This window comes from Phascolarctos cinereus, unplaced genomic scaffold (genome assembly GCF_003287225.1).
Source record: "Phascolarctos cinereus isolate Bilbo 61053 unplaced genomic scaffold, phaCin_HiC Scaffold_726;HRSCAF=1367, whole genome shotgun sequence".
NCBI classification, from domain to species: domain Eukaryota; kingdom Metazoa; phylum Chordata; class Mammalia; order Diprotodontia; family Phascolarctidae; genus Phascolarctos; species Phascolarctos cinereus.
Window position 1 is genome coordinate 216,926,256 of NW_027556098.1, and position 23,686 is coordinate 216,949,941.

At 35.8% G+C, this 23,686-nt stretch overlaps 1 protein-coding gene across 5 annotated transcripts in view; it reads right to left on the bottom strand.

Moving 5' to 3' along the window:
* METAP1D (methionyl aminopeptidase type 1D, mitochondrial) overlaps nucleotides 1–23,686 on the bottom strand; it is an 89,099-nt gene that overhangs the window by 9,178 nt on the left and 56,235 nt on the right. For 3 of the 5 annotated variants that reach the window (XR_002325439.2, XM_078146971.1, XM_020990965.2), the window contains exons 2-7: nucleotides 21,207–21,365; nucleotides 11,472–11,641; nucleotides 9,297–9,446; nucleotides 6,984–7,132; nucleotides 6,304–6,346; nucleotides 2,387–2,550 (exon numbers count right to left, since the gene is read on the bottom strand). Coding sequence is in view for 4 of the 5 variants with exons in the window: in XM_078146971.1 (XP_078003097.1) it covers nucleotides 2,387–2,550; nucleotides 6,304–6,346; nucleotides 6,984–7,132; nucleotides 9,297–9,446; nucleotides 11,472–11,641; nucleotides 21,207–21,333 (803 nt within the window). In the remaining variant the exon portion in view is untranslated. The remainder of the gene's footprint in view (nucleotides 1–2,386; nucleotides 2,551–6,303; nucleotides 6,347–6,983; nucleotides 7,133–9,296; nucleotides 9,447–11,471; nucleotides 11,642–21,206; nucleotides 21,366–23,686) is intronic. The other 2 variants (XM_020990967.1, XM_020990969.2) reach the window with 2 other exon arrangements.

Here is a 23,686-nt window from a genome sequence, read left to right on the forward strand (position 1 = left end):
TAGTCTAAGGAAACTGACCTTTATATCCAGATAGCTAAAAATCCAATGTCACTTTCAATTCTACTCTTCCTTTTTTTTTATATAGCTAGAATTAATGTAGTGAATATGTAATGAAATGCATTATCCTGCATGGAGATTTATCAGATTTTCCAATTCAATGCCATGCTTTGCTAGTGCTAGCTGGAGTTCACCTGCATGTTGGTGTGGCGTGTGGCTCTTTTTTGTAAAGAGTTAAGTCGTACACAAAAAAAGGGAACAAAGGTCAGCACCCAGCCGCCACTTGAATGTGAGATTTTTCTTTTTATTCCCCTTGATGTATACTAGGCTCTGTGTTATTAGTCTTAATGATGGAAAATTGTAGTGTTGATACAAATCTTTTTTTCAAAGTAGTAGGCGGGAGCTCCATTTGTTAGTAAGTTTTTTTGTGACTAAAAGCCACGGACAGTACATTTATGTAGCAGTAAAAGGCCTAGATGCTCTTTCCATAGCAGAGCTAATTATTCCTACTGTGACCTTACTGATCTACCCTGTTCCTAGTACATCTCATCTGCACGCCTGTTCCTCTGTGTAGATGGTGTCAGAGAATATGAAAAACCCTATAATGAAACCATTTTCATGATGGAGAAAGGCTACCGGAGTTGCACTTGCTACAAAGAGGCTCAATTATATGAGTAATTGTGATAATTTTCTACATTCATAGCCTTCAATGGGGAAAAAAGAATGAGAGCCACAAAGGAAAATTACTTTAACAAGAAAGTACAGAGAGTAAAAATGGAAGAAGAGACAAAAAGGGGGAAAAAATAACCAGAAAAAAAGTTTAAAAAATAGATCTGGAGGGAGGAATAGCAAGACAGGGAGAACAACAGAAATGCTCAAAAAGCCTATGTGCAGCTGTGTTGCACAATTAAATTGAATTTTTTTTCTGCAGTTGATGAATGTGACTACTGCAAATGTGCCTCTGTAGTTAGCTATCATTTGTTGTTCCGTGACAGGAAAAGGATAATTACCTCTCAGAGAGAATCAAAGGCTGACATGCCCTTTAGACACAGCCATGAATGCAGAGCTCGATAGAATGCCTGAATAAGAATCTAGTGTTCTATGCCCCCTTCTACTGAAGAATAAATTTGGTTAAAATGCAAGAGTACCACCAGTAAATTTGTTGAACCCTAGGTGTTCACAAATATGAGGTGCATCTATCGACTCATCCCATTTGCAAAAATAAAACTGCATTTTGAATTCATTTCTATTATATTCATGGACAGTAAGATAGTGAGATATGCATTAAATTTCTTTTCCCAGTAGGGGTCTGATTCAACATTTCCTAGGCAAGAACAGAAAGACACTATCCTTTTTTTCCCAGGCTAGTTAGCCTATAATTTAAAACTGTCAAAAACACAATTTTGTTCAAAGTCTTCAATAAAAGCTTCTCAGATATAACCCAAAGAGATTTTACTAAAGTTTGATGCAGACTCTGTTACAATATTTTAAAATCTATAAATACATATAACTGATATCTTACCACTTTTTTCTTAAGTATTTGAAGGCTCACAAAGAAAAAAAGACAGCATCTTTCCAAGGTGACTAAGCCTTTCATGTTTTAGGCAAACAGAATATATTCAATAGTTTATATTAATGAGAAAAACACTTTTACAGAATACCAATGTGACCATCTTCAGTGAAATGAGATGCCTTTTAATGAAAAACAACTCCACGTGCCCTATTTTGCAACATTTATCCAAAAAAAAAAGATCTAAAAATGGGTAACAGAAGCAGCTTGAATTCAGAAAAGAAACACACATATACACAAAAACAAGCCTAATGGATCACACTTCTCCGGAGTATTACATATAAACAATGATTCACAATAAAAATGAGTCTGTCCAAAAAAAGGACAAGGGGTCTTCCTTTCCGGTTATTCGCTTAATCTCAGTTTTGAAAGGTAAAAAAACTCTGGGGTAAACACCTAGTTGTCTTTACAATAAGGAGACATCTTTTGGTTGGAGCCTTCTTAAAAGTGAACCTTTCTTTCTGCTTCCTCACCATCCTCAGAGTGTTGGAACATCTACTGTTTTCTTAGTCAAATTTATTTAGTAACTTTTACAGTTTTAGGTAAAAGGGAAGCTATAAAACCAGAATGAACCTGCTCAAGGAAGCTTTGTAGACACATTCTGTTTCCATAGGTGTCTTTGCTGACCTCAGTGTAAGTCACTTTTTAAAAACCTTTTTTTACCCAGGGAACAACATTACAGGCTGGCAGTTCACATACTGATATCAGACTGAAATGATGGTTCTGAATCATAAAACATGTCATCAGTTTTATACCAAACCACCAATAACCTTTGTCCTACTTGCCAACCCTCCCTTTACTTGTCAGTATAAAGCTTACCTGATTGTGTTTCCAATTACAGAGAAGGGAGCCCCTGCTCTGCAAGCTGCAATTGCTTCATCTCTACATCTCCTGGCAACCTCCACTAACTTTTTACCATATTTATCCACATTGCCCACCAAAAATGTTTCGGAAGTATCGCCGTGGTAGCCATTGTAATAAACCTACAGGTAAAAATGTCAAGATGTATTCTAGCTGTCAAATTCACTTTCTCAATAAAGTATGTATTTTGAATGAATTATGTGTCTATATTCATAGATTTATATATCCCCAACTTCCCCCTTTTGCCCTTCCCCAACCCCAAACAGTGTTACATGAAATTTGTTTGTAAAACATGGGATGAAAATACTGGACCTCATTCAAAGATTTTTAAAAATGCAGTGACAGAGTGAAACTGCAGAGCTTAAAATAAACAGAAGACTAATAATGTGCCACTACTTTGGCACTGTGATTAGTACTGCCATTTGAACATTTTGGGTCACAGATTTATCTTTGAGTACAACAGTGTCTAGTGAGTATAATAACCTCATCATCAAACACCACATTGTAAAGTTGCTCACCATTAATGGGCAAAGAATTTGACCTAGGGTTGGCACACAGAGGATTATAAAACAATATATTGGAAATAATTTCTTTAATATAGTTAGGATATCCCATGTATTCCTATGTATTTATCAATTCTGCATTTTAGAAGTGAAGATATTACTACCAGAAGAAATGAGCGAAATGTGTCCATGCCCTAACACATAACAGGGGAATTTTATGCCAGAATTTTATGCCAGTATTTCATTCCCAGGAGAATTGGGAATATTTTAAAGTTACATTACAGCAGACTATTGTTTATCTAGAAAATTTAGGGAACGATGTTTTCTGGTTAGTTAAATTATCTGGTAAACAGAGAGTTACAGAATCACAGAAACCTTATCAAGTTTAACACCTCCTTGTTATAGGTGTGAAAATTGGAGTCCAAGGTCACATATCCAATTACCCATGTGACCTGGAAATATTAGAAGTTAGAATAGTGCTGCTGAACAATAAAGGTAAACATCTGAACACAGCAAAATGTACTCAAAACTAAAATGATGATGAACATAATTTAACTCTCTTTTAGTGATTAAGAAGGCAAAGAAAGACCTTGTGAGCTCAGGATCACTATCATTTTGAACATCAGGGATCACGGTCTATTACTGTTGGCAAAGAGTCAGCCGCTTACTCTCTTTGCCATTTCTCATATCTGGAGGCTGTACTCTGGAATAAATTCTTGATATTAACTGTGTATCATGGGTCTCCTTGCAAAAGTAAAATGAGGAATGTGTTAGTTCCATGAGCTTGACCTTTCTAGTTATGTGAAGTCTGCACTAATAATAAGACTTCAAGTGTGTATAGTTTCTCACAGTACTCAACAGGGTGTTTTCAAATATCTAGTGATGCAGTAAACGATTATGATCCCATTTTACAGATCGGGAAATTGAGGTATAGATTATATAACACAGCAAATAGTGGCAGAACCAGAAGAGAACTCAGGTTCCCAACTGCTAATTTAATGCTCTATTCCACACTGCATCTGTATATTATTACTTTATACTTTTCAAAGTATTTTCATATCCATCATATAATTTGACAAAGAGGATACTCTGGTATAGCAGAATAAACAAAGAACTTAGAAGCACAGGACCTGGATTCATGACTTAGCTCTGATGCTCATAAGCTGAGTAACCTTGAGCAAGTCATTAAACTTCTCTGGACCTCATTTAAAAAATATACTTCCCTTGTCACAGGGTCATTAAAGGGAAAAGACTTTATAAACCAAAAGTGCTATGGAAAAGTGAATAATTATTATTAAAAAGTAAAATTTTTTAGAACAGTAACAACATAAAAAAGGGCAAGACTTTGATTTTATAACTCATTTTTTGACAACGTAAAGATTAGATGAGCTAAATGAAATGGCTTCTAAGAATATGGGAACTTTTACAAAGCATCACGTAGTAATGTATGCAACAAAACAGTTTTAAAATGATCATGTAATTTTCATTTAGTGTAAAATATTCTTCTCCAGTAGTCCTAAACAGGATCATTTTAAAGAGTCAACATGTAAAAATAATAACAGTATTTTAGACTCTACAATAACTATACTAAGTCTCTAATCATAGCTTCCATATACAAAATATCATAGTTTTTTGCTCTGAATTTGGATTTTTTTAAATTTTAAAAGTTCAATTAAAAGAAGTGAGGAAAACCTGTTTTCTTCTTAGACATAAGGAGTAAATCATAAGTCTATTTCCTATGAAAAATGTATAGAATCAGAGAATGTAGCCCTCCAAACAAGTATCAGATTTCTCTGGATTCTTGGACACTTGAAAGTACTAACTTTGTTAAATGAGTTTCGTGAACCTGAAGACAACTAGATGTCAGAAGTACTAAAAATTCTGAGTAAACATCCAAAAAGGAGAATACTCTTTCTCTGTCTAAAGAAGAGACACTAAAGATGACATTACTCAAAATAGTCAAGGTTTCTTTGGCATGATTAAACAAATTAATAATTGCAAAGCAGGTGACAGCTGAAGAAAGAGCCTACTAGGAAAAAGGTTTTATTTAAAGCATAATTTACAAAATACCTTTAAAAAAACAGTTCGGAATTGGGAAGAAACAGAATCTTCAAGTATTCTAAACAGGATACAAAGACTTTGAAAGAGGCTCAAACTCAGAATGAGTAAAATAATGAAAAATGGTATCAATCTCAAAACTAAGATATCTACTACAAAAGACTTACTGGCTATGCCTACACACAAAGTGATATTCCTGAGAGGGGAGGGAGGCTAACTTAATTCAAACAACTGGCTATTTTCAAAACAACTGATTTAATTCAGTCAAACAAAGAGTAAGGTACCAGTTGTGTGCCTGAATTAACTAATCCCCCCCCCAAAATGGTTTTGTGTGTATGGACAGAATATAACTATATTCATAGTATTTCCTCATAAAATGAAAATGTATGTGCTAGCTTCCTCACAGAATTACCAACTGATGTTTATGATCTATTAAGACTCTAATGTATATTATATACTTAAGGCAACAAAAAAGCTGAAGACCCCTTCAAAATGAATTACCTTTTGAGCAAAGTGAACTGCTACAGCACAGATAAATAAATCCAACTCTGAGAATAGTGAAAGGCTAAGAGAATGATAAAAGCTTTGTATTTCTGTAATTGGAGTTCCTATGTTGGATGATTTCACCTTGTTATTTAGAAGTACCACTATTAACCATTTGGTGAAAACTTAAGTTCATGGGGATAACTGCTCTCTGCTTGTGAGCTTAGACACAGTCCAAGGCTCTTTATACCAGAAATGGAACACAACACTACCTTCGGAGATTTTAATAAATGTAGGGAACACTGCTAGCACAAGAGTTGCTGTCCAAATAGACTGACATACACAGGCCAATGTAGCCTCTAATGACAGAGTAAGATAATGACAGGCCCCACTCAAAATCAGCAGGAAGAGGAAGATCAATCTTGGCAGAGTGAAGGAAAAATGCTGGCTTTCTTCATGTTAGCTCATCTCATACATATCTATCTTCAGCAGCTGCCCAGTACTGCGGCGCTCTGCATTAACTACACAGTGGATCAATAACAATTACACCTTCTCAAAAACATGACACATAGCAGGATTGGGTTGACATTTCACTTAGGCCAACATTGATCTCAGTGCATCTGATTCCAGCCCTAAATTCAAGTCAGGCCTGGGTCTTGTTGGAATAAACACAGAGTTAAAAACAAAAAAGGAAACCAGCTGCTTGCTCCTGGGTTTAGAAGTAAACACCACGTCCATCTGTGCATTCCATATTTTCAATCTACTCTTCTTCCTGTTGCTACCAGCAATTCTGAAGTTGATCAAAGACTATTTTTTATATGATTTACTCACCGTGACATCAATGTTGATAATATCTCCATCCTGAAGAGGTCGACTGAAACATAAACAGAAAAAAAAATAATGGTGATAGACAGGCCTCAATAAAATAAGTATAAAAATAAACACCTAATGACTACCATCACAAAAACCAATGAGACACAAAGATAATTTGGAGTGGAGGAGGGAGTAAATGGAATAACTATATCTAATCTTCAGGTCTTGCTACTTAAAAAGAACAAGTATAATCACATGGATTTTTACAAGAAACATCTAATTCAAACTTATTGTCATTGTGTGAAAACCTTCCACCGCTCATCAAAAGACCCTACTTATTGGTGGCCTGGTATTTCTTTGCATGCAGCCAAAACAAGGGATGACAGCCAATATTTGCATAGTTCAGATCTTATCATTATCATCATTAAAACCTAAAATGATTTAAAGAAATAGCTAATGTACAAATCCACCATCCCCTCTTCCTCCCTTCTTAAAACTACATGCTTCTTCAAGAGACCTTAAGATGTGGTTCTGTCAAATTAGAAGCAATACGATTTCATAATCAGTGCTTTACCACATGGAACTACGGAAGCTTGCAGGTGGGTTTCAATTAAACCAGTGTCTTTCAACATGAGCTGTAGATCTTGGTTTCAGGTTTTAGTGAGCAGGGGAACAATGTGTTATTAAGAAATGAATACCTGTCAGGAATACCATGACACAGCACGTTGTTTACAGAGGTACAAACGGATTTTGGAAACCCTCCATAGCCTAGAGGTGAAGGATAGGCGTTGTGACGGATTATTTCCTGATGAACAAGAGAGTCTATCTCTTCAGTTGTCATGTCAACCTAAAACATTAAATTTTTATTTAAAGATATGCTGAGACAGTTGAAGATATTTCTTTTATTTAACAAATATGATTGTGGGAGAAAAAATGCAATAACATTTGCTTTGCACTAGTTTGTTGCCAAAAACCATAACTACAATATTTTAATGGCTCACATGAGTTTTAATAGTGGTATAAATTTTGTACCTTACTGCTTAAGTGAGTATATGATACTGTTAGCACCTATTATGAAATAGAATTTTTTTTTAATTTGAAGGATCATGGAAATTCTCTATATGCAATTAAATAATACATGTTATTGTACCCTATTGGTCCCAGAAATTCGCTCTTAGGCAATGTCTCTCTCCCATTTTCACCACTGGTCAGAATTCTAGGGTTGCCATTAATGTTGGAAATCAAGGGCTTAATTTGTATGATAAAGTTAGAGAACTAGGTCAACCTTGTATCCCTTAATCTGGACAAAACATTAAATTGGGTTTGATGGAAATTGTGTGAAGATTGTAGACTTCCAACTTCTAACAACAGTCTTTGACATCATTGAAAAATTCTGTTTGTTTTATTGGGTGATTTAAAAAAATCCATATCTGGTTTCCAGGACATAATTTTATTCTTGCCTGTCAGTTTTCTGTAACTGTGGGGAAGCATCTAGTATCCTTATTTATCCATATTTTGCACAATAAGCATTTGGTAGAATTATATAGTATCAAGCCCCCTGTGAGAGTTCAATAAATACCTTACTGAATGAGGGGTTCAGCTTTTGATATATTTTTATTTCCCCATTTCCCAAATGGTTTAGTTCCCCTTCCCCCCACTGGAAGGCACTTAATTGCTCCAGAACCCTTCAAAGTTACAATTTTGTGAGTACATGAGAATTCTCTAATGAGTAGGGAAGGAAAACCCTGCCCCAACTCACAGCACAAAGAAAGTTGGGATAAGAAAAGTCATGTTCTTTGTTGTAAATGATCTACTACTGCTACAATTGTTTCTTCTATGGCTAAGGATTGTGCTTTCACCCAATTACTCACACTAAGAGTTCTTACCTGCATGGAAGGAGTTGCTAACTAATATAACTTCACATGCAAGTCTCTCTGTCTAAACTCCGCAACAATTTCTGCAGAACCACAAGATATTCCAGATAACCGCTGAAGAATCCTGCTATTTGAAAGACCACTAAAGGATGGTGGGAGCCATTGCAAAGGTTAAAAGGTGCAAAACTACACAGCTACTGTGATGGTAGCCAGAGCTTTAGGTGCTCCAGCTAACAGCAGAACAGAGAGGGAGTGTGAGAGAGGTGAGTCAGAAGACCCAGGTTAAAGACCCATTTCTGACATTTGATGTATGGCTAGGCTAGTCACTTCATGTCTCTGTGCCTTAGTTTCCTCATCTGGGAAATAAGGACATTACTAGTACTGTCTAGGGGCAGCTAGGCAGTACCATAGTGCATAGAGTGGTGCTGGGCCTGGAGCCAGGAAGACCTGAATTCAAATCTGGCCTCAGATACTTACTAGCTATATACCCTGGGCAAGTCACTTAATTCAGTTTGCCTCATGTTCTTCATCTTTAAAATAAGCTGGAGAAGGAAATGGCAAAGCACTCCAGGATCTCTGCCAAGAAAATCCCAAACGGGGTCACAAAGAATTGGACACAACTGAATAACAATTTTATTAGGTTGTTGCAAAGATCAAATAATATAATGTATACAAAATGTTTTGCTAACTGTAATGAATTATATAACTATGAGCTATTATAATTAATCTTCCAGAGAAAAGCAAATATTAAGGAAAAAGGAGACAAAAAATGAGACAGCACAAAAATGACAGGAAGAACAGAAATAAGTAACAAGTGTAAACTGACGGCAAATGGAGAGAGTTTCAAAGTCAAAACAGTCTATGTTTTTGATCCATCTTTTAAGTCTTATTTAGGGAAAAGCAGCTCTAGAACTTTTTTTTAAATCTTAGATACTTATGATCATCCAGTAAATTTCATACAGATCAAAAATTATCTTCTGAATAAACACCCAGAACCAATGTAACATTCTTCCTCCCTTCCCCCACCAAAAGCTAACAAACTGGATGTACATTGAATAAGAGTCTGAAGGATAATTTTTTTTAAAGGAAAAGTCTCCATAAATAGACAGTCCATCTAAATTCTCATGAAGCTACTACCTTTAAACTCTTTCCAGCTAGAAGGAGGACATGACGGGCCAATTGACAAGCCTGACGAAGGCCCTGAATCTGATCTTCCTTCTTAACTTCTATGCTGTCTCCCCAGTCTGGTACAATGCCTGTCGTCACATAGTCTGGCTTCTTTATGTGCTTGAAGAAAAAGGATTGAAAATGAAGATCAGAACACTGAGCATGACAATGGGATCATTTTCTCAGATACAGCCTTCTGCTTCATGGCACTCTGCCCTTCCTGTTGAAACACCGACCTCCCTAAGCCCGCAGAACAAACCCTCAAGGCTGCTTCAGTATTTCTTCTACTGCCCTTGTGAACTTAACATTGCCTGTTAGGATTGACTTCACATATTCTGTTAACCTCATGGTGCTAAGATCCAAGTTAGACTATAGTAGACTTCTGGTCAAAACAAACAGTTTCATTTTCTTTCTCCTGCCACCATGGGAAACATATCATCATCATTGGTGAAAAATGCCACTAAACTTCAAAACAGCCAAATGGTTAAAAAAGAGCACTTTCATCAATTTAACATAAATGTAAAATTTGTACAAAAGGTAGCAACTTGACAATATCATTTCTGAATGGATATATCTTAAAAGATATCAAGTTCACTGAAAGTTACCCTTTTCTTATACTTTGCAATCATTTTCATGTAAAGAATAAGGGAAGGAATAGACAGAAACAGATCCCTTAAATCAAAATTACCTGTAATATTTCTATTACTTTTATCATTTTTAAAAAGTCTACAATCTCTTTCTTAGAAAATTCTACATTAGTTATCACAAGTTCTTGGGCAGGCTTCATAAAATAAATAATAATATTTTACACACAGAGTTTCTTTCAGTCCCAAAGGATTCCTTAGCACTTTACAAACTATTTACAGAAATTGCTACATAAGTATGATTTAATACTTATATACAGTATACAGTAATACTACACAGTTTAGGACAGGAAGCTGAGGAAGACAACACTATTCAGTTGAAATATCAGGGTAAATACTTAATGGCATTGAGGTTAATGTCTCCTCCTCTCTATGAAAAACACGATTCAATTCTTAGTGACCTCAAAAGTTCTTAATATTAGTTCTCTATTTTCTCTTAATAGCAAGTACCTCCAAGAGCATTCTGCTTCAACCACCAACTCACAGCTCTGATTTGTCACTACTTTACTGTGGATAAATAAATGTTTGCTCTTCTGAGACTACAACAAGTCTCCCTAAAAGAATTTATGACCATGACCCAGTTCTGTTGGGCAATCTGCTGAAGTCAGAGCTACAAGCAAGAGCATAGGCAATGGTTACTATTGAGGCAATGCTAAAACAATGTGTTGCCACTTTTATAGGTTTTCCTTTTCTAACCAACAAGTTAAATTCTTACTCCATCATGGCTAATATCAAGTGCTAAATCCCTATTCTCTATGACATTAAAGTACTTTGCCCTGGAAAGGGAATAGCTTTGTTGGTCTATTCAGTGTTAGCAAACTTTATCAACAAGACAGTATTTTTAACTTAGGAAATACAATACCCTTGTCATTGGTTTACTGTAAGGGGAAAAATAGCAGAAGAAAGAAAAAAGAAAAGAGCTGCCTTTGTGATGAAGTCTCCTTCTTTTTAGCTTTTCTGATTCTTCCCTCATGACTCCTATGTCTTTTTTACACTGAATTTTGAAAAATGGACCAATAGCCTTTTGTAAGGATTTCATCCCCAAAAATCTCAAGGACACTCGGAGGCCTGATATTCTGTTTTATTTATTCTAAAGAAATTATTTTAAAGCAGCAGCAATAACAATGGAACTGTGAAAGTAAGGTTTAGGAAAAACATATCGTGTGTCAATTTTAATCTGCTTTTTTGAGGTGTCCCCAACCCAGAACTCAAATCTTTGCTCTAACAAACACGATATGTGCTTTGTTCAAGCTAGGAATGCAAATTCAAATGCTGTGGAGGAGTTATTGGCTTAGAGTCTTAATGAACAGATTCAATCCTTTGCCTGGAAAAGACTGTTAGAAGTTCTAACACTAGTGTTTCTATGTCAAATCACAAAGCACGTAACAGACATATGATATACATGTCCTCACAATCCAGAGAACAAATCAATGTACTCGATCTTTTGTGCAGCCAACCTTTCTAGGACACAAAAAGTAGCAGAGAACAGGCTTCACAGTACCTGAGGAACTGGATGAGCTGAAGAGACTGCAGCAGGCAAAACTATCCTATGAGATGTGCATTTTTGTCTTTGGAAAAAGAAATACTTCCTTTGCTGATTGCTTGTCTGCTTGTGTAAGTAGACAGGATTGACAGGTGAACAGAAAACTCTAGGACAACCAGTCACATGACCTTTGAGGGGGGAAAAAAAGTCTATTTAAAAACAAAGAAAAGCAACACATGCATTGCTATGGCCAAAAAAATGTTGCATAACATTTAAAAATTCTTCCATATTTAATTGATTCCAAAGGACAAATTCTCCAGATAGAGAAGGAAAGCAGATAGCACATTAAGTTTTGGCCCATGGGATTCATTACTTTGTATACTATTGTAGTATATTTATTAGCTAGTAGTTGGGTTTTATTTAATGTTTGGCAATAAAAAGCAATCCTTCTATAATGAAATACAAATATCTGCAACCATCTTGCTATGTATCAGAGCTGTCAGAAGATTCTGTGGGCTATATCTGGTAAAGACAGAACCAAGAGGACCCTTGACTCAGGTCTCTGTTTGGATTATTTCACACTCAGACTGATTTTCTTCCAAGTTACACAGACCAACTGTCAGCAGGACCCCCTGACCTTGATCAGATTACTATGTGTTAAGTTGTATACAGTGGGTCATTACAATGAAACACAGTGGCAAATGTTTGAATCAGATAAAGAATAAGAGACATGGCAAAAATTCAGGGCCTCACACAAAAGGGTAATGAGAACAAAACAGAGATGGCATTAACAGGTCCAGAAGTGACTCCTCGGCCTGTGCTGTTGGGAGATCCAAGAGACCAGACAAACCACTTAGTTTTGGATGGTAACTGTGACAGGGATTGAGCACAGTGTCCTCTCATAAAATGACCTCAGAAATAAAGTCTCTAATTGGATTTGAAAAGGACGTTATTCATGCCAACTCAGCTAGCCAGTAAGTCAGTCTTCTTCATGGAACTCTTTCAAGTACTTTCATCTGGAAAATAAGGCCTGGTTTTTTGCTGACTGGCTTTAGCTTTAACTAGGATTTCAAAAGAGTTGTTAAGACCAAACAAAACAGTAGCAGTAGAAAGGCAACATGGTGGTAGCAGAGTGCTGGACATGGCACCAGGAAGACCTGTGTTGTAATCCTGCCTCCAACACTAACTAGTTGTGGACCAAGGGTAGGTCCCTTACCTTAACCTCACTGGGACTCAGTTTCCTCACCAGTAGAAAGGAGATACTTTTAGCACCTACCTCACTTGGTTGTTCTGAGTCAAAAAAGCCTAGATAAAGTATATAAAATGCTTTGTAAACTTTAAAATGCATATACATGTCAGTTATTCCGAAAGACTTAAAACACGTGAAAGCATCAGGAACCTTATTAAAGTATTTTTTAAAATGTGCCTTCCATATACCAAACTGACCATACTAATGAGGAGCAGAGTAGCAGAGTGGAAAGAACATAGTATTGTTCCAGTGATACTCCTAGGCCAATACAACAAAAGGATCAAAGAAAAAGGAAAAAGTCCAATATATAAAAAAATATTTACAGCATCTTTTTTCATTGTGGCAAAGAACTGAAGATTAAGAGGGTGCCCATCAACTGCAGAAGAGCCAAACAAATTACGGTATATAAATGTAATGGAATACCATTGTGTTGCTAGAAAGAGACAATTTCAGAGAAACCCAGGAAGACTTGAACAAACTGATACACAGTGAAGTAAGCAGACCCAGGAGAACAATTTACGCTTTAACATCAATATTATAAAAGCAATTTTGAAAGACTTAAGAACTTTGGCTAAGGCAATCATCAATGATGATGCCAGAGGATTGATGAGAAGAATGCTATCTCCTTCCTGAGAAAGACATGATTGACTATTATGTAGAATGAGACACACATTTTTGCATTTTGACCAATATGGGAATTTAATTTGCTCGACTGTGCTTATTAGTTATAAGTTTTGTCTTCTTCTTCTTCTTCTTCTTCTTCTTCTTCTTCTTCTTCTTCTTCTTCTTTTAGTGCTGAGGGGAGCTAAGAGGGGGAAAAAATAAATGTTTGATAATTTTTTAAAATTAAGTAAAAAAAAAAGAAAGAATGTGTAAGAAAATACTAATCCTATTTCCTTCACTAAGTTTGTGATCTTGGGCAGACTATTTTATGTATCTTGTGCTTCTGTTTCTTCATCTGTGAATTAGGTATAATAATAAGAACTGATATTTATACAGCACTTTAAAGTTTGCAAAACTCTTTATGTACACCACTTCATTTGAGACTTGAACAACCCTGTGAGGTGGATATCATCATCATTATGAACATACCCATTTTACAGAAACTAAGGCACAGTGAGGTTAAGTTATTTGCTCATGGTCACATAGCTAATAAGGAGAAGAAGAGGAATCTAAGCCCAGGTCTTTACTCTGAGTTGAGCATGCTCACCATTAATCCATGCTGCCTTTTTAAAAATATCTCACAGGATTATTATCAGCATAAAATGAGACAAAAACATGAAGATACTTGGCAAAATTAAAATTTCTACATAGAAGGCAGTATAGTACAATGGAAAATACCAGATCTGGTGTCAGAAGTTGGGATTAAAATTCTAGCTCCCACACTTCCTAGATGTGTGACTAAGCTTTATAAATCTGTTTCCTTGTCTGTCAAAAAGGGGGAAAGGATTATACTACCTACCTTACAGGATTGCTATGAAGAAACTGCTTTACAAACCTTAAAAGTCTACCTAGTGATTATCCCTGTTGCCATTCTTAAATACAAAGTACTTTTCTTACGGAATTGTTTTTTTTTTTTCCAAAAGGCTGATAGGCTTAGATTAAGCCCTTCACATTGTCATACCTTGTGATCAGAAACACATCTGTGAGATGCCTGGCTCTGGTAAAGGATCCAATCTGTAGCTATCAAACGGAAGTTGTTGGGTTTTTATTTGTGGTTTTTTTTTAAGTTTAATTTTTGTATGCCTTTTGCTTGCCTATATTTCCAGGCTGATTAAATATTACTTTTCCTCACCTATGCCAAACTGTCCTACCTGCTCTTCCTGGCACACTGTATTCCATCCCTCACCAGGCATTTCCCCACGCCTGCAATGCTGTCCTTCAGCTTTCCTCCTTGGAACCCTCCCTTCAAGTCTCAGCTCCCCTTTAAGAATCCTTTCCTGATTTTCATGTTGTTAGTGTTTCCCACAAATAATTATAGATAGATAGATATAGATATAGATATAGATATAGATATAGATATAGATATAGATATAGATATATCCTTCTATTTACTATTTGGGAACATGCTGCAATCTCCCCAGAGAATATGAGCTCCTTCAGGGCAGGAACTGTCTTACTTTTGTATTTTTATCCTCAGTGCCTAGTATAGTGCCTGACCCATAACAGATGCTTAATAAACATTTGCTGATTGACTAATTTATATCATATTTATTTCTTAATATAGCTCTTTCCCTGTTCCCCCTTACCCAGCAAGCCTTCCTTCATACCAAAGATTTTTTTAAAAAGAGACAACACGATACGTCAGCCTCATCTGACAGCACACAATCCACCTTTGGTTATTATAATGACGGTGCTCATTTTGCTTTTTCTTTCATTTACACTGTGGTAATCATTGTGTAAATTGTTTTCTTGGTTCTGCTTACTTCCTTCTGCATCAGTTCATATAAGTCTGTAAGAAAGATTTTCTTCTCTGCAAAGTTCACTGAATAAAAACAGCTGTCTAGAATCCAACCCCTGACATAGGCCTCATTAGTATCAGACTTTAGGTAACTAAACTACATGGACAAGACTAAGTATTGGTCACTCAACAACAAACACCTAAGTCACACCCAAAGGTGATTTGTAACATATTCACTGCCTGACAATCAGCTGCCAAGCATAATTCATGGCTGACTTGATTCTATGAAGTCCAGTTGTTTAGCCCTCATCTCTTACAAGGATGGCTCTCTTCTGATTTACTCTCATGTCCCTGGGATTATCTGGAATATTCCTATTGGAATATTCTGAATTAATAGTTTATAGCAGGAATAGCAGGGCCACTGAAGATGTTCCCATTCTTGGCTAGGTGTCAGGAAATTTTCAGGGAGTTATCAAAATAAAATGAATTTAAATTAACTTTAAATTTAAAAAAACCACACACACACATATATAGTTAACACCCTTCATAATGATGCTGTGAAAGGACAGGAATAACATCTGGATCATATGTAGTCGCTATACCTTTGAGGACATAATTTTAAATCTGTGATGATGTTGATAATAACAGCTAACATTTATATAATGCTTTAAAGTTTATAAAGATCTTGACATATGTTATCTTATTTTGTAAAACAGTGAATATACTATGAAACCTTTTTGGTGGAGGGGGAGATATCACAAAATCAAGCAATAACAAATCACAGCATTCATTTCTACTGGGAGACAGAATTCCTGTCTAATTAACTCATACATGTAGTATGAGCCCATACTGGATTAGGCCCTATTTAAGAGAATTATTTCTTGGCAGTCTGGCTCATCACTACACTAGTAGGAAATTCTTCCTTTTTTTTTTTGTTAAAGATTTACTGATAGCTTTCATTCCCCCCCTCTACACACACACACCACAAGTCATTTGCCAATGTCTTCTCCCACACTTACTGAACCCTCCTTCATAACACATAAAAACAAGCAAAACCAATTGACCAACAGACCCTGACAACATATGCAACATTCTGATCCCATAGTCCCTCACCCCTCAACAAAGGAAGGAAATGTACTTCATTATCAGGCTGACCAAAATCAGTCACTGATAGAAATTAATAACCCATGCTCATAAACTGTTTTAAGATTTAAAAATCTCTTACTTTATAACAATGATTTGAGATAGCTAATTCCAGCATTACTAGCACCATTTTAAAGATGTGGAAACTAGAAATTGTTCTAGAATCATTAGTAGTCAGGCATAATCTCTCAAAGGTCCGTTCTAATAGAAGTATTTTTGAATTGTCTGATTTTGTGTTATATCCATTTTCTTTCTTTTAGAATTTAAAAAAATTTTCTTTTTAGGGGCCAAGCTAATAATTTTATTGCTGTTCAGAGGAAACTCCTATTTTGGAAATTCCCTCTATCAATGGAGACAGACAATTGTTCATGCACTTAGTCTCTGAGAGGTGCCTTGTACACTGAGAGGTTAGGTACCTTTCCACAGCCACTCTAGGTCAGAACTAGGAGATGAACTGAGTTCTTCCAGAATCTGAGGCTAATACTCTATCTCCTTTGATATTTCATATTCATTTTTTTTTAAAGCAAGTGCTTCAACCCAAAGTCAACTCGGTGCAATGTATTGTCAAAGACAAATAATGGGTCTTTCAAGGAATGAGTTGTTTTGTTTTGTGATAGGTTGGGGTTTTTTTTGGGGGGGGTGAGTTTTTTAAATTTTAACAAGAGAAAAAGTAAATAAGTAAATGCTAAGGATAACAATAAGAATTCAGATGACACTTTTTTTTTAAATAAAAAGAATTCAGATGACATGTTCCATGAGACTCACTTACGAATCTCATCCCAACCTCCAAAAGCATTCAAGGGGACCAATAGTTATCAGGGCTTCCACAGTGACAACATGAAATACTGGACTAGTGATCTGGGAATAGTTTTGACTCTGCCATATAAACTCTCCACGACACAATTTCCTCATTTGTAAATTAGGAGATAGAATTGGAGGAATCCTAAAATCTCTTACTAACTCCTCTTGAGGGCTAGGGAATTGTGAATGGTGATGAAGCCTAGGTCAAAGCAGCCAAGCCTCTTACAAGGTGGCCATCTACCAGTTTCACCCAGCTGCAGTACAGAGTCACAAAAGGGGAATATTTTTTTCTGTACCCTGAAACATTACATCTAGGCATGAGACCAACTAGGGTTGACTTGCACATCTTTGAGAGAAAGCATGACCCAGTGGGGTGGGTAGGGAGGATTTGGACCTTGGAAAGCCTGGGTTCAAATCCCAGATCAGACAATAGCTGTATGTATGACCTGAGGCAAATCACTTAACCTCTCTGGGGTTATATTGTTATTAGCTACAATAATAACAGCGTACATTCACATAGAGTTTTAAGGTTTTCAAAGCACTTTATATTCACCGTCTCCTTAGAGTCCTATAACAACCTGGGGGAACTACACAGTAAAAGTTTTATTATTCCCATTTTAAAGAGAAAGACACAGGTTCAGTAAGGTTACTGGTCCAAGGCTACTCTTTCCACTATGCCTCTCTCATTGAGATGGGAGCATAGATATCTTTTAGATATTCTCTGTGAGGATAAAATGAATGTTGCCATTGTACCTGACTTGCCACAGAAAAGACTGATGAAAGGTTAGATGCAGATACAAACGGAGTTGACTGTATACTAGAATTCTAAATATCTGATTCTAAACTCTAAAACACAACCAAAAACATTCAATCTGTTAACAATCATGGCTATACATGTGCCAAGTTATCTTATCAACTATTCCACATTCACAGGATACTTCTTTATTTGGAATGAAATCTTTTACCTCTATCCCATAAAAGACACACTATAAATGTTGTCACAAGATAACAGGATAATAAGGTACCGTACTGTGTTGTTATTCCACTAACTATTCATTACAAACTAGGAGGGAAAAAAAAAAGCTAGTCCTTTCACAGGTGAAACGAAGAATGTACTTAAACCAACCATATGCCATTCCAAGATAAAGGCTGTAGTAAACCTGACTAAAAAAAAAAGAAAGAAAGAAAAAAATCTGTTTTATCAAATATAAACTGCATAACAAGATTTTTCTCAAACCCACAAGACAAAACAAAAATCTCCATGTTCCATTTTAACAGATAGCCAGAAAGGAAAAAAAAATTGTATATCATAATTTCCAGAAAAATATTTTAACACTTTGTATACATTTCTTTTCCCCCTCCTCTCTCCCTTACCACTCCCAGTCAAAACAGTATTTTTAATACCTTTTTTCAACTAACTCTTAAGTTGCTGCATTCACAACTAATTTGATGCAACCACCTCATCAATCATCAGAGACAGGAACAACCTGGCCTGTTCCCATCAGGCCATACTTCCCCCCTTCACTGTGTTCCAGTGTTCTATTCACTATTGTTCAACTACAATCCACAGCTCATCTTCCTTTTGTTAAGCTATCTGGAGGGTAGGGTGGGGGGGCACGAGTTATATGGTGGTGTTAATTACAGAAAGAGGCAGTTTTACCAAGCTGGTATATATACACATATATCTATATCTATATATAGTATATATACACACACATACATATATACACATATACTACATACACATACACATATGCAAATATTTACATATATATACACACATACACACATACATAAGACTCCAATGGGAAGGAATCAGAAACATCAGGAGAGCCTGGAGCTCAAGAAGGAGATGTTTTGTATTATCACTACTGGTCTTGAAACAGATCATCACAGTGAGAATGTATAGTGTTGATTATTTAACAAAAACTCTGTACAGGCTTTTTTTAGGTAGCAAATCTATATGTTATTTGTTATGAATCCTAGAATACTTACTGCTATCAACTGTAATAATAAGAATTATTTTCAGTGTCACAAAAATTGTATCAGCACATAGTTTGTGCTGAACACTGAAAATTATAGTCAAGTGCTTCTTTCGTTCCATGGAGAATCACACTGTGCAGTCTGAGCACCTCTCAAAATTACTGTATGTATCCTGGATCTTGTGGCATATTTTTCCTGTCTTAAATTTGTATTTACAATGTAAATCTTTAGCATGGCTTTAAATGTTCCCATATACAGTAATAACATAATCTACTGAAGGCTGCATTTCTTTTCCCTCCTTGAACAGATTCAGCCCCAAAGGTAGAATTACAGAATTCAAGTATGTTGGAGGCTGGGGTACATTTTAAGTGACTAATTTTGCTGCACACAATGTGCCCTATATTTATTAGCCTTTTAGTCTAGGTCGGTTTTAATTGTTATCTGTTCACACAGGCTATACTCCATAATGAAATACTCCCATTTCACCCACTAAGCAGTGGGGCTTTTTATGTGCACCTCTATTAATGACCCTTAATTAAGTTGATTTTAGCCTTGTAAATGTGATTTTTCTCTTGGTCAACAAGTATTTTTTAAGGGAGAGGTTCAATGAACTTTCCAATGGGTGTTTTAAAATTCTTTTTGAACAGCTATAAAATCGAAGGAAGTCCTCTTCTAGAGAGGGGTGGCCTATTACCATCTAAACCATTCATTTACATTAAAAACATTTCAAGGGAAGCACTATCACATGTTTTTAATTCTCAGTTATTCTGCATTTCAAAAGTATCAAGTGTTAGAGCAGAAAACAACTTATCACCCATAAAAATCAGCCTGGTACTAATTCACAGAAGTTGACAAACTCAACTGAGATAACATGTAATTTTAAAGGACACATTGTAAAAATGTCTCTTTTAATATGATTTTTCTGCAATCATCAGGAAAAGCTTGGATCTGGTTACAAAAGTATTATTTATAGTATGTTCATGTCTAGTTGATTTTTATAAAAGAGGCAGTCCTTCTGGATAAAGTGAGGACTCCACACTAGATTTAAATAATACTAAATTAGGATACCAAATTAGAAAACAATTATGTTTTACCAATCCATTTTCAAATACTAGATTTATATTCATTAATTATTTTAACTTTAAATCTGATTATTTAAAGAACAGGTTACCTTTTAAACGGCATCTAATTCCAGCATGGCAGTCTTTGAGATACTTTTAACTAATGCTTAAAATAACAATAATAATTTAAAAAATGCTTCCTATGGCAGTCTCAGTAAGTAATATGCTATAGGAATACCTTTTGAAGAGGCTAATTTAGGAACTGAGGAAAGATAACACTTCAGTAACTCCAACCAATTACCTAGAGTAGGGACGCAAGCTTCTAAAGTACTCTGTTTCAAAACCAAAACGGAATATGACAAAATGTGTCTCTGTCTTCTATTTCTTAACCTAAAACACTGAAGATCCACATGACAGTGTTGCTATCTTAGAAAAATTGCAGTGAATGGAAAATTAAATAGTCTGCATACTTAATACACCTCTCTTATTGATTTTTTATGACTATTCAAGATGCACATTTCAAGAATAAATGTAAAAGATTAAAGGTTTCTTCCATTTCCAAGTAACCTGTATAGCAGAAGAGAAGCTCATATTTCACAAGAGAAAACCTGTGCATTTGGTGAATAAAAGAACAACATAGAGGAATGCCCCAGGCTGAAGCACAAACTGATTGGGCAAAGCAGAAGGACAAGAGCCCTTGAAACTAAACAAAAGCAAATTCATTCTGTTGACAGATGTTGATTACATCAAAGCAACAAGGAACTTTCTCCCCTCCTCCTTTTTTTTTTTTAACAACCAATACCTATATATTATATACATATAGTGGGTCTTTAACCAACCACAATCAACATTATCTAACTTGTAAAAATTTCTAAGTCAAGTTAAAGAATAATGTAATGAAGTCTTAGCTAGGCTTCTCTAAACAGTGTATTCAATTCACATGGACATGTGTAGCCATGCTGGCCCACGCCACCATCAGCCCCTTACTTCCAGGGGTTAACTGCTCTGGCAGCCAAATAAAATACAGAGAGAGCCATGTAATTATGGAGACAGTCAAAGGGCAGGCTCTATTTTGAAATCTATTTGCACAGACAAGGTCTTCCAATTTAGCTTACAGGAAACAAGCTGGTAAAGGGAGTCTCCTTTTCTCCAGATGCTTTCCACACTTTTTCTCCATTTCAGGAAATCATGGATATGGACACCATACACGACTGTTTCCTGGATTACAAGCCAAGATGCCATTACAGAGAGAAGACTAAATCTGTTTTACAAGCCTGTAAAAAAAATATTTTTCTCTAATTAGCAGCATTTGGCAACTCCCCTCCCCCCAGATGACAAGGCTACAGTGTTTATTAAACAACATTTTTAATGAGGATACAATCCCATTTGCTATGCAGGTGTTGGGAGGAAGGAGATTTTTTTTTTAAAAAATGCTCAAAATATGGTTAAATGTACAGCTGCACCCCAAAATGTAATGGCACATATACTTGTCTAAAATAAAGATTCTAATTGAGATGCAAAGAATAGTGGCTTTATGGTTAATTTTATTCAATACAGTCATATCATATTTTGAAAGCATAAGATATTATGAAATGCAGAGTGTTCTTATATGGCCAGAAAAATCAATCATAAATGCTTTTTTACACAGAAACACCATGTAACGTGAATCTCACAATTTGTACCAGTCATTTAATGCTGTAGTTGGCAGTTTCCACTAGACTAGAGTAAGCTAATAAAGGCCAATAAGGTTTTGTTTGAATTCCTATATTTTTCTCATATTAAAATTGGGCACACTACCACCACTATTTATGAAACCATCTATTATTTCTCTGCTTAGTGTGCCTATTCAAATGAAGGTGAAGCAAATACATAACTAGAGTTCTCAGAATTCATCATTCAGCCATAAACTAAAGCCCCAGAGGTCACAGTCCTAGAGAAGGTAAGTTAGAAAGCTAGCAAGACTCAGAGCCTCTTCTATGTACAGGAAGGGTGACAGCCTTAGGGCTCCCTTGCCTAATAATAACAACATTCAAGCAACAGTGCCCAGGTCACGACAAAACATGACCCCCTCTATGGCTCTTTCAGGAAGTTGGCTCCATGCCACCTTTTTTTCCTCCTTTTTCTATCAATAGCAATTGATGGAGTATAATGTCAATGACAAACAAGAAGAAAATTGAGGGGAAGCTCTCATTTTACTTCTTTTAAAAAGCTGGATTGCTAATTCTCTGATCACTATTCAACTCCTTTGCAATAGGATAAAATAAACCATCCTCCAGTCTGTGGGAAACAAGAATATTTACTATAATGGTACATCCTAGAGGAGTGAAAAGAATATTATGCTAGAAACCCAGCCCATGTTTTTGATATAAAAAAATTACCATAGTAAGAACTCATACTCAAAGTCCAAAGCTAACAGAAAATTGCTTATGAGATGAGGGAGGGCAGGAGAGGAGGGATGAGGAAAGAAGGAAGAAGGAAGGAAGGAAGGAAGGAAGGAAGGAAGGAAGGAAGGAAGGAAGGAAGGAAGGAAGGAAAGAAAGAAAGAAGGAAAGAAGGAAGGAAAGAAGGAAGGAAGGAAGGAGTATTAACTTGTAGTCAAATTTCTCCTTAAAATGGAAAGCTTTTTCAAATCAAAATAGAAAATCATTAAGCTCGCCTTTATGATCATACTATACATGTAGTACATTTCATTGCATATAAGTTAAAGTTTATAGAAAAGTAGAATTCTTTTGCATTTTAACAATGCATATACACAGGCCAACTTTTTGGACAAAGAAATATTGTATTCTTCTTGGGAAAACAGAGAAGTGATTTATTAATACCATAGTTAAAATGTAATAGTTTATTCTAGTTAAGCCTTGTGAAAAAATGTCATCAAAAAACCATTCCTCTTTAGGCTTTCTGAATCCAGCAACACCACATAAGTAACAAAACAAAAGACAAGTGCTAATTAAAGTAGAAGCACAGAACAACATAAAATGAATCCAATCCAAAAGCTCAGGCTGAGTAGTATTAAGAGTTTCACACTGGTGGTACCTAGGGAATATAGATTCCTAGTTAGCATAAGACATCTGGCAAATTTCAACTTTTCAAAGTCTAGCAAGAGAAACATTCCTTTTACCTTACACACTTTTGGTGAAGATGAAGAAAATAAAGGAGTTTGCAATAAAACACACAAATCAGAACCAGAAACAGCAAGTTGATAAGATTCACACACTGATTGAATCTTAGGAACAATTTATATGAAAAATATCTCAATTAAAAAACAGATAAAGTACCATTACTTTGTAACATCCTTGCCTGCCTTTAATTCTTTTAGAGAATAGGTCACACACACTCTCCTGTTACACATAATCCTAACTAAAATATGAGTTATTTAGGACCAAAATCACATAGTACCATAGGAAACCTAGGAAAGGGGACAAAAAAGCCTCATTGCTGCTGACTAGGGATACAGCTTTAATATGCATTGCTTCTACTGTATTAAAGTGTATGAAAACAACTAGGAGAATTTGGGGGCTTTATTTCACAAAAACACCAATGATACTGTATATGCAGTATCTTAGAGCTAGCTGGTCCCCCCCCCCCCAAGTAT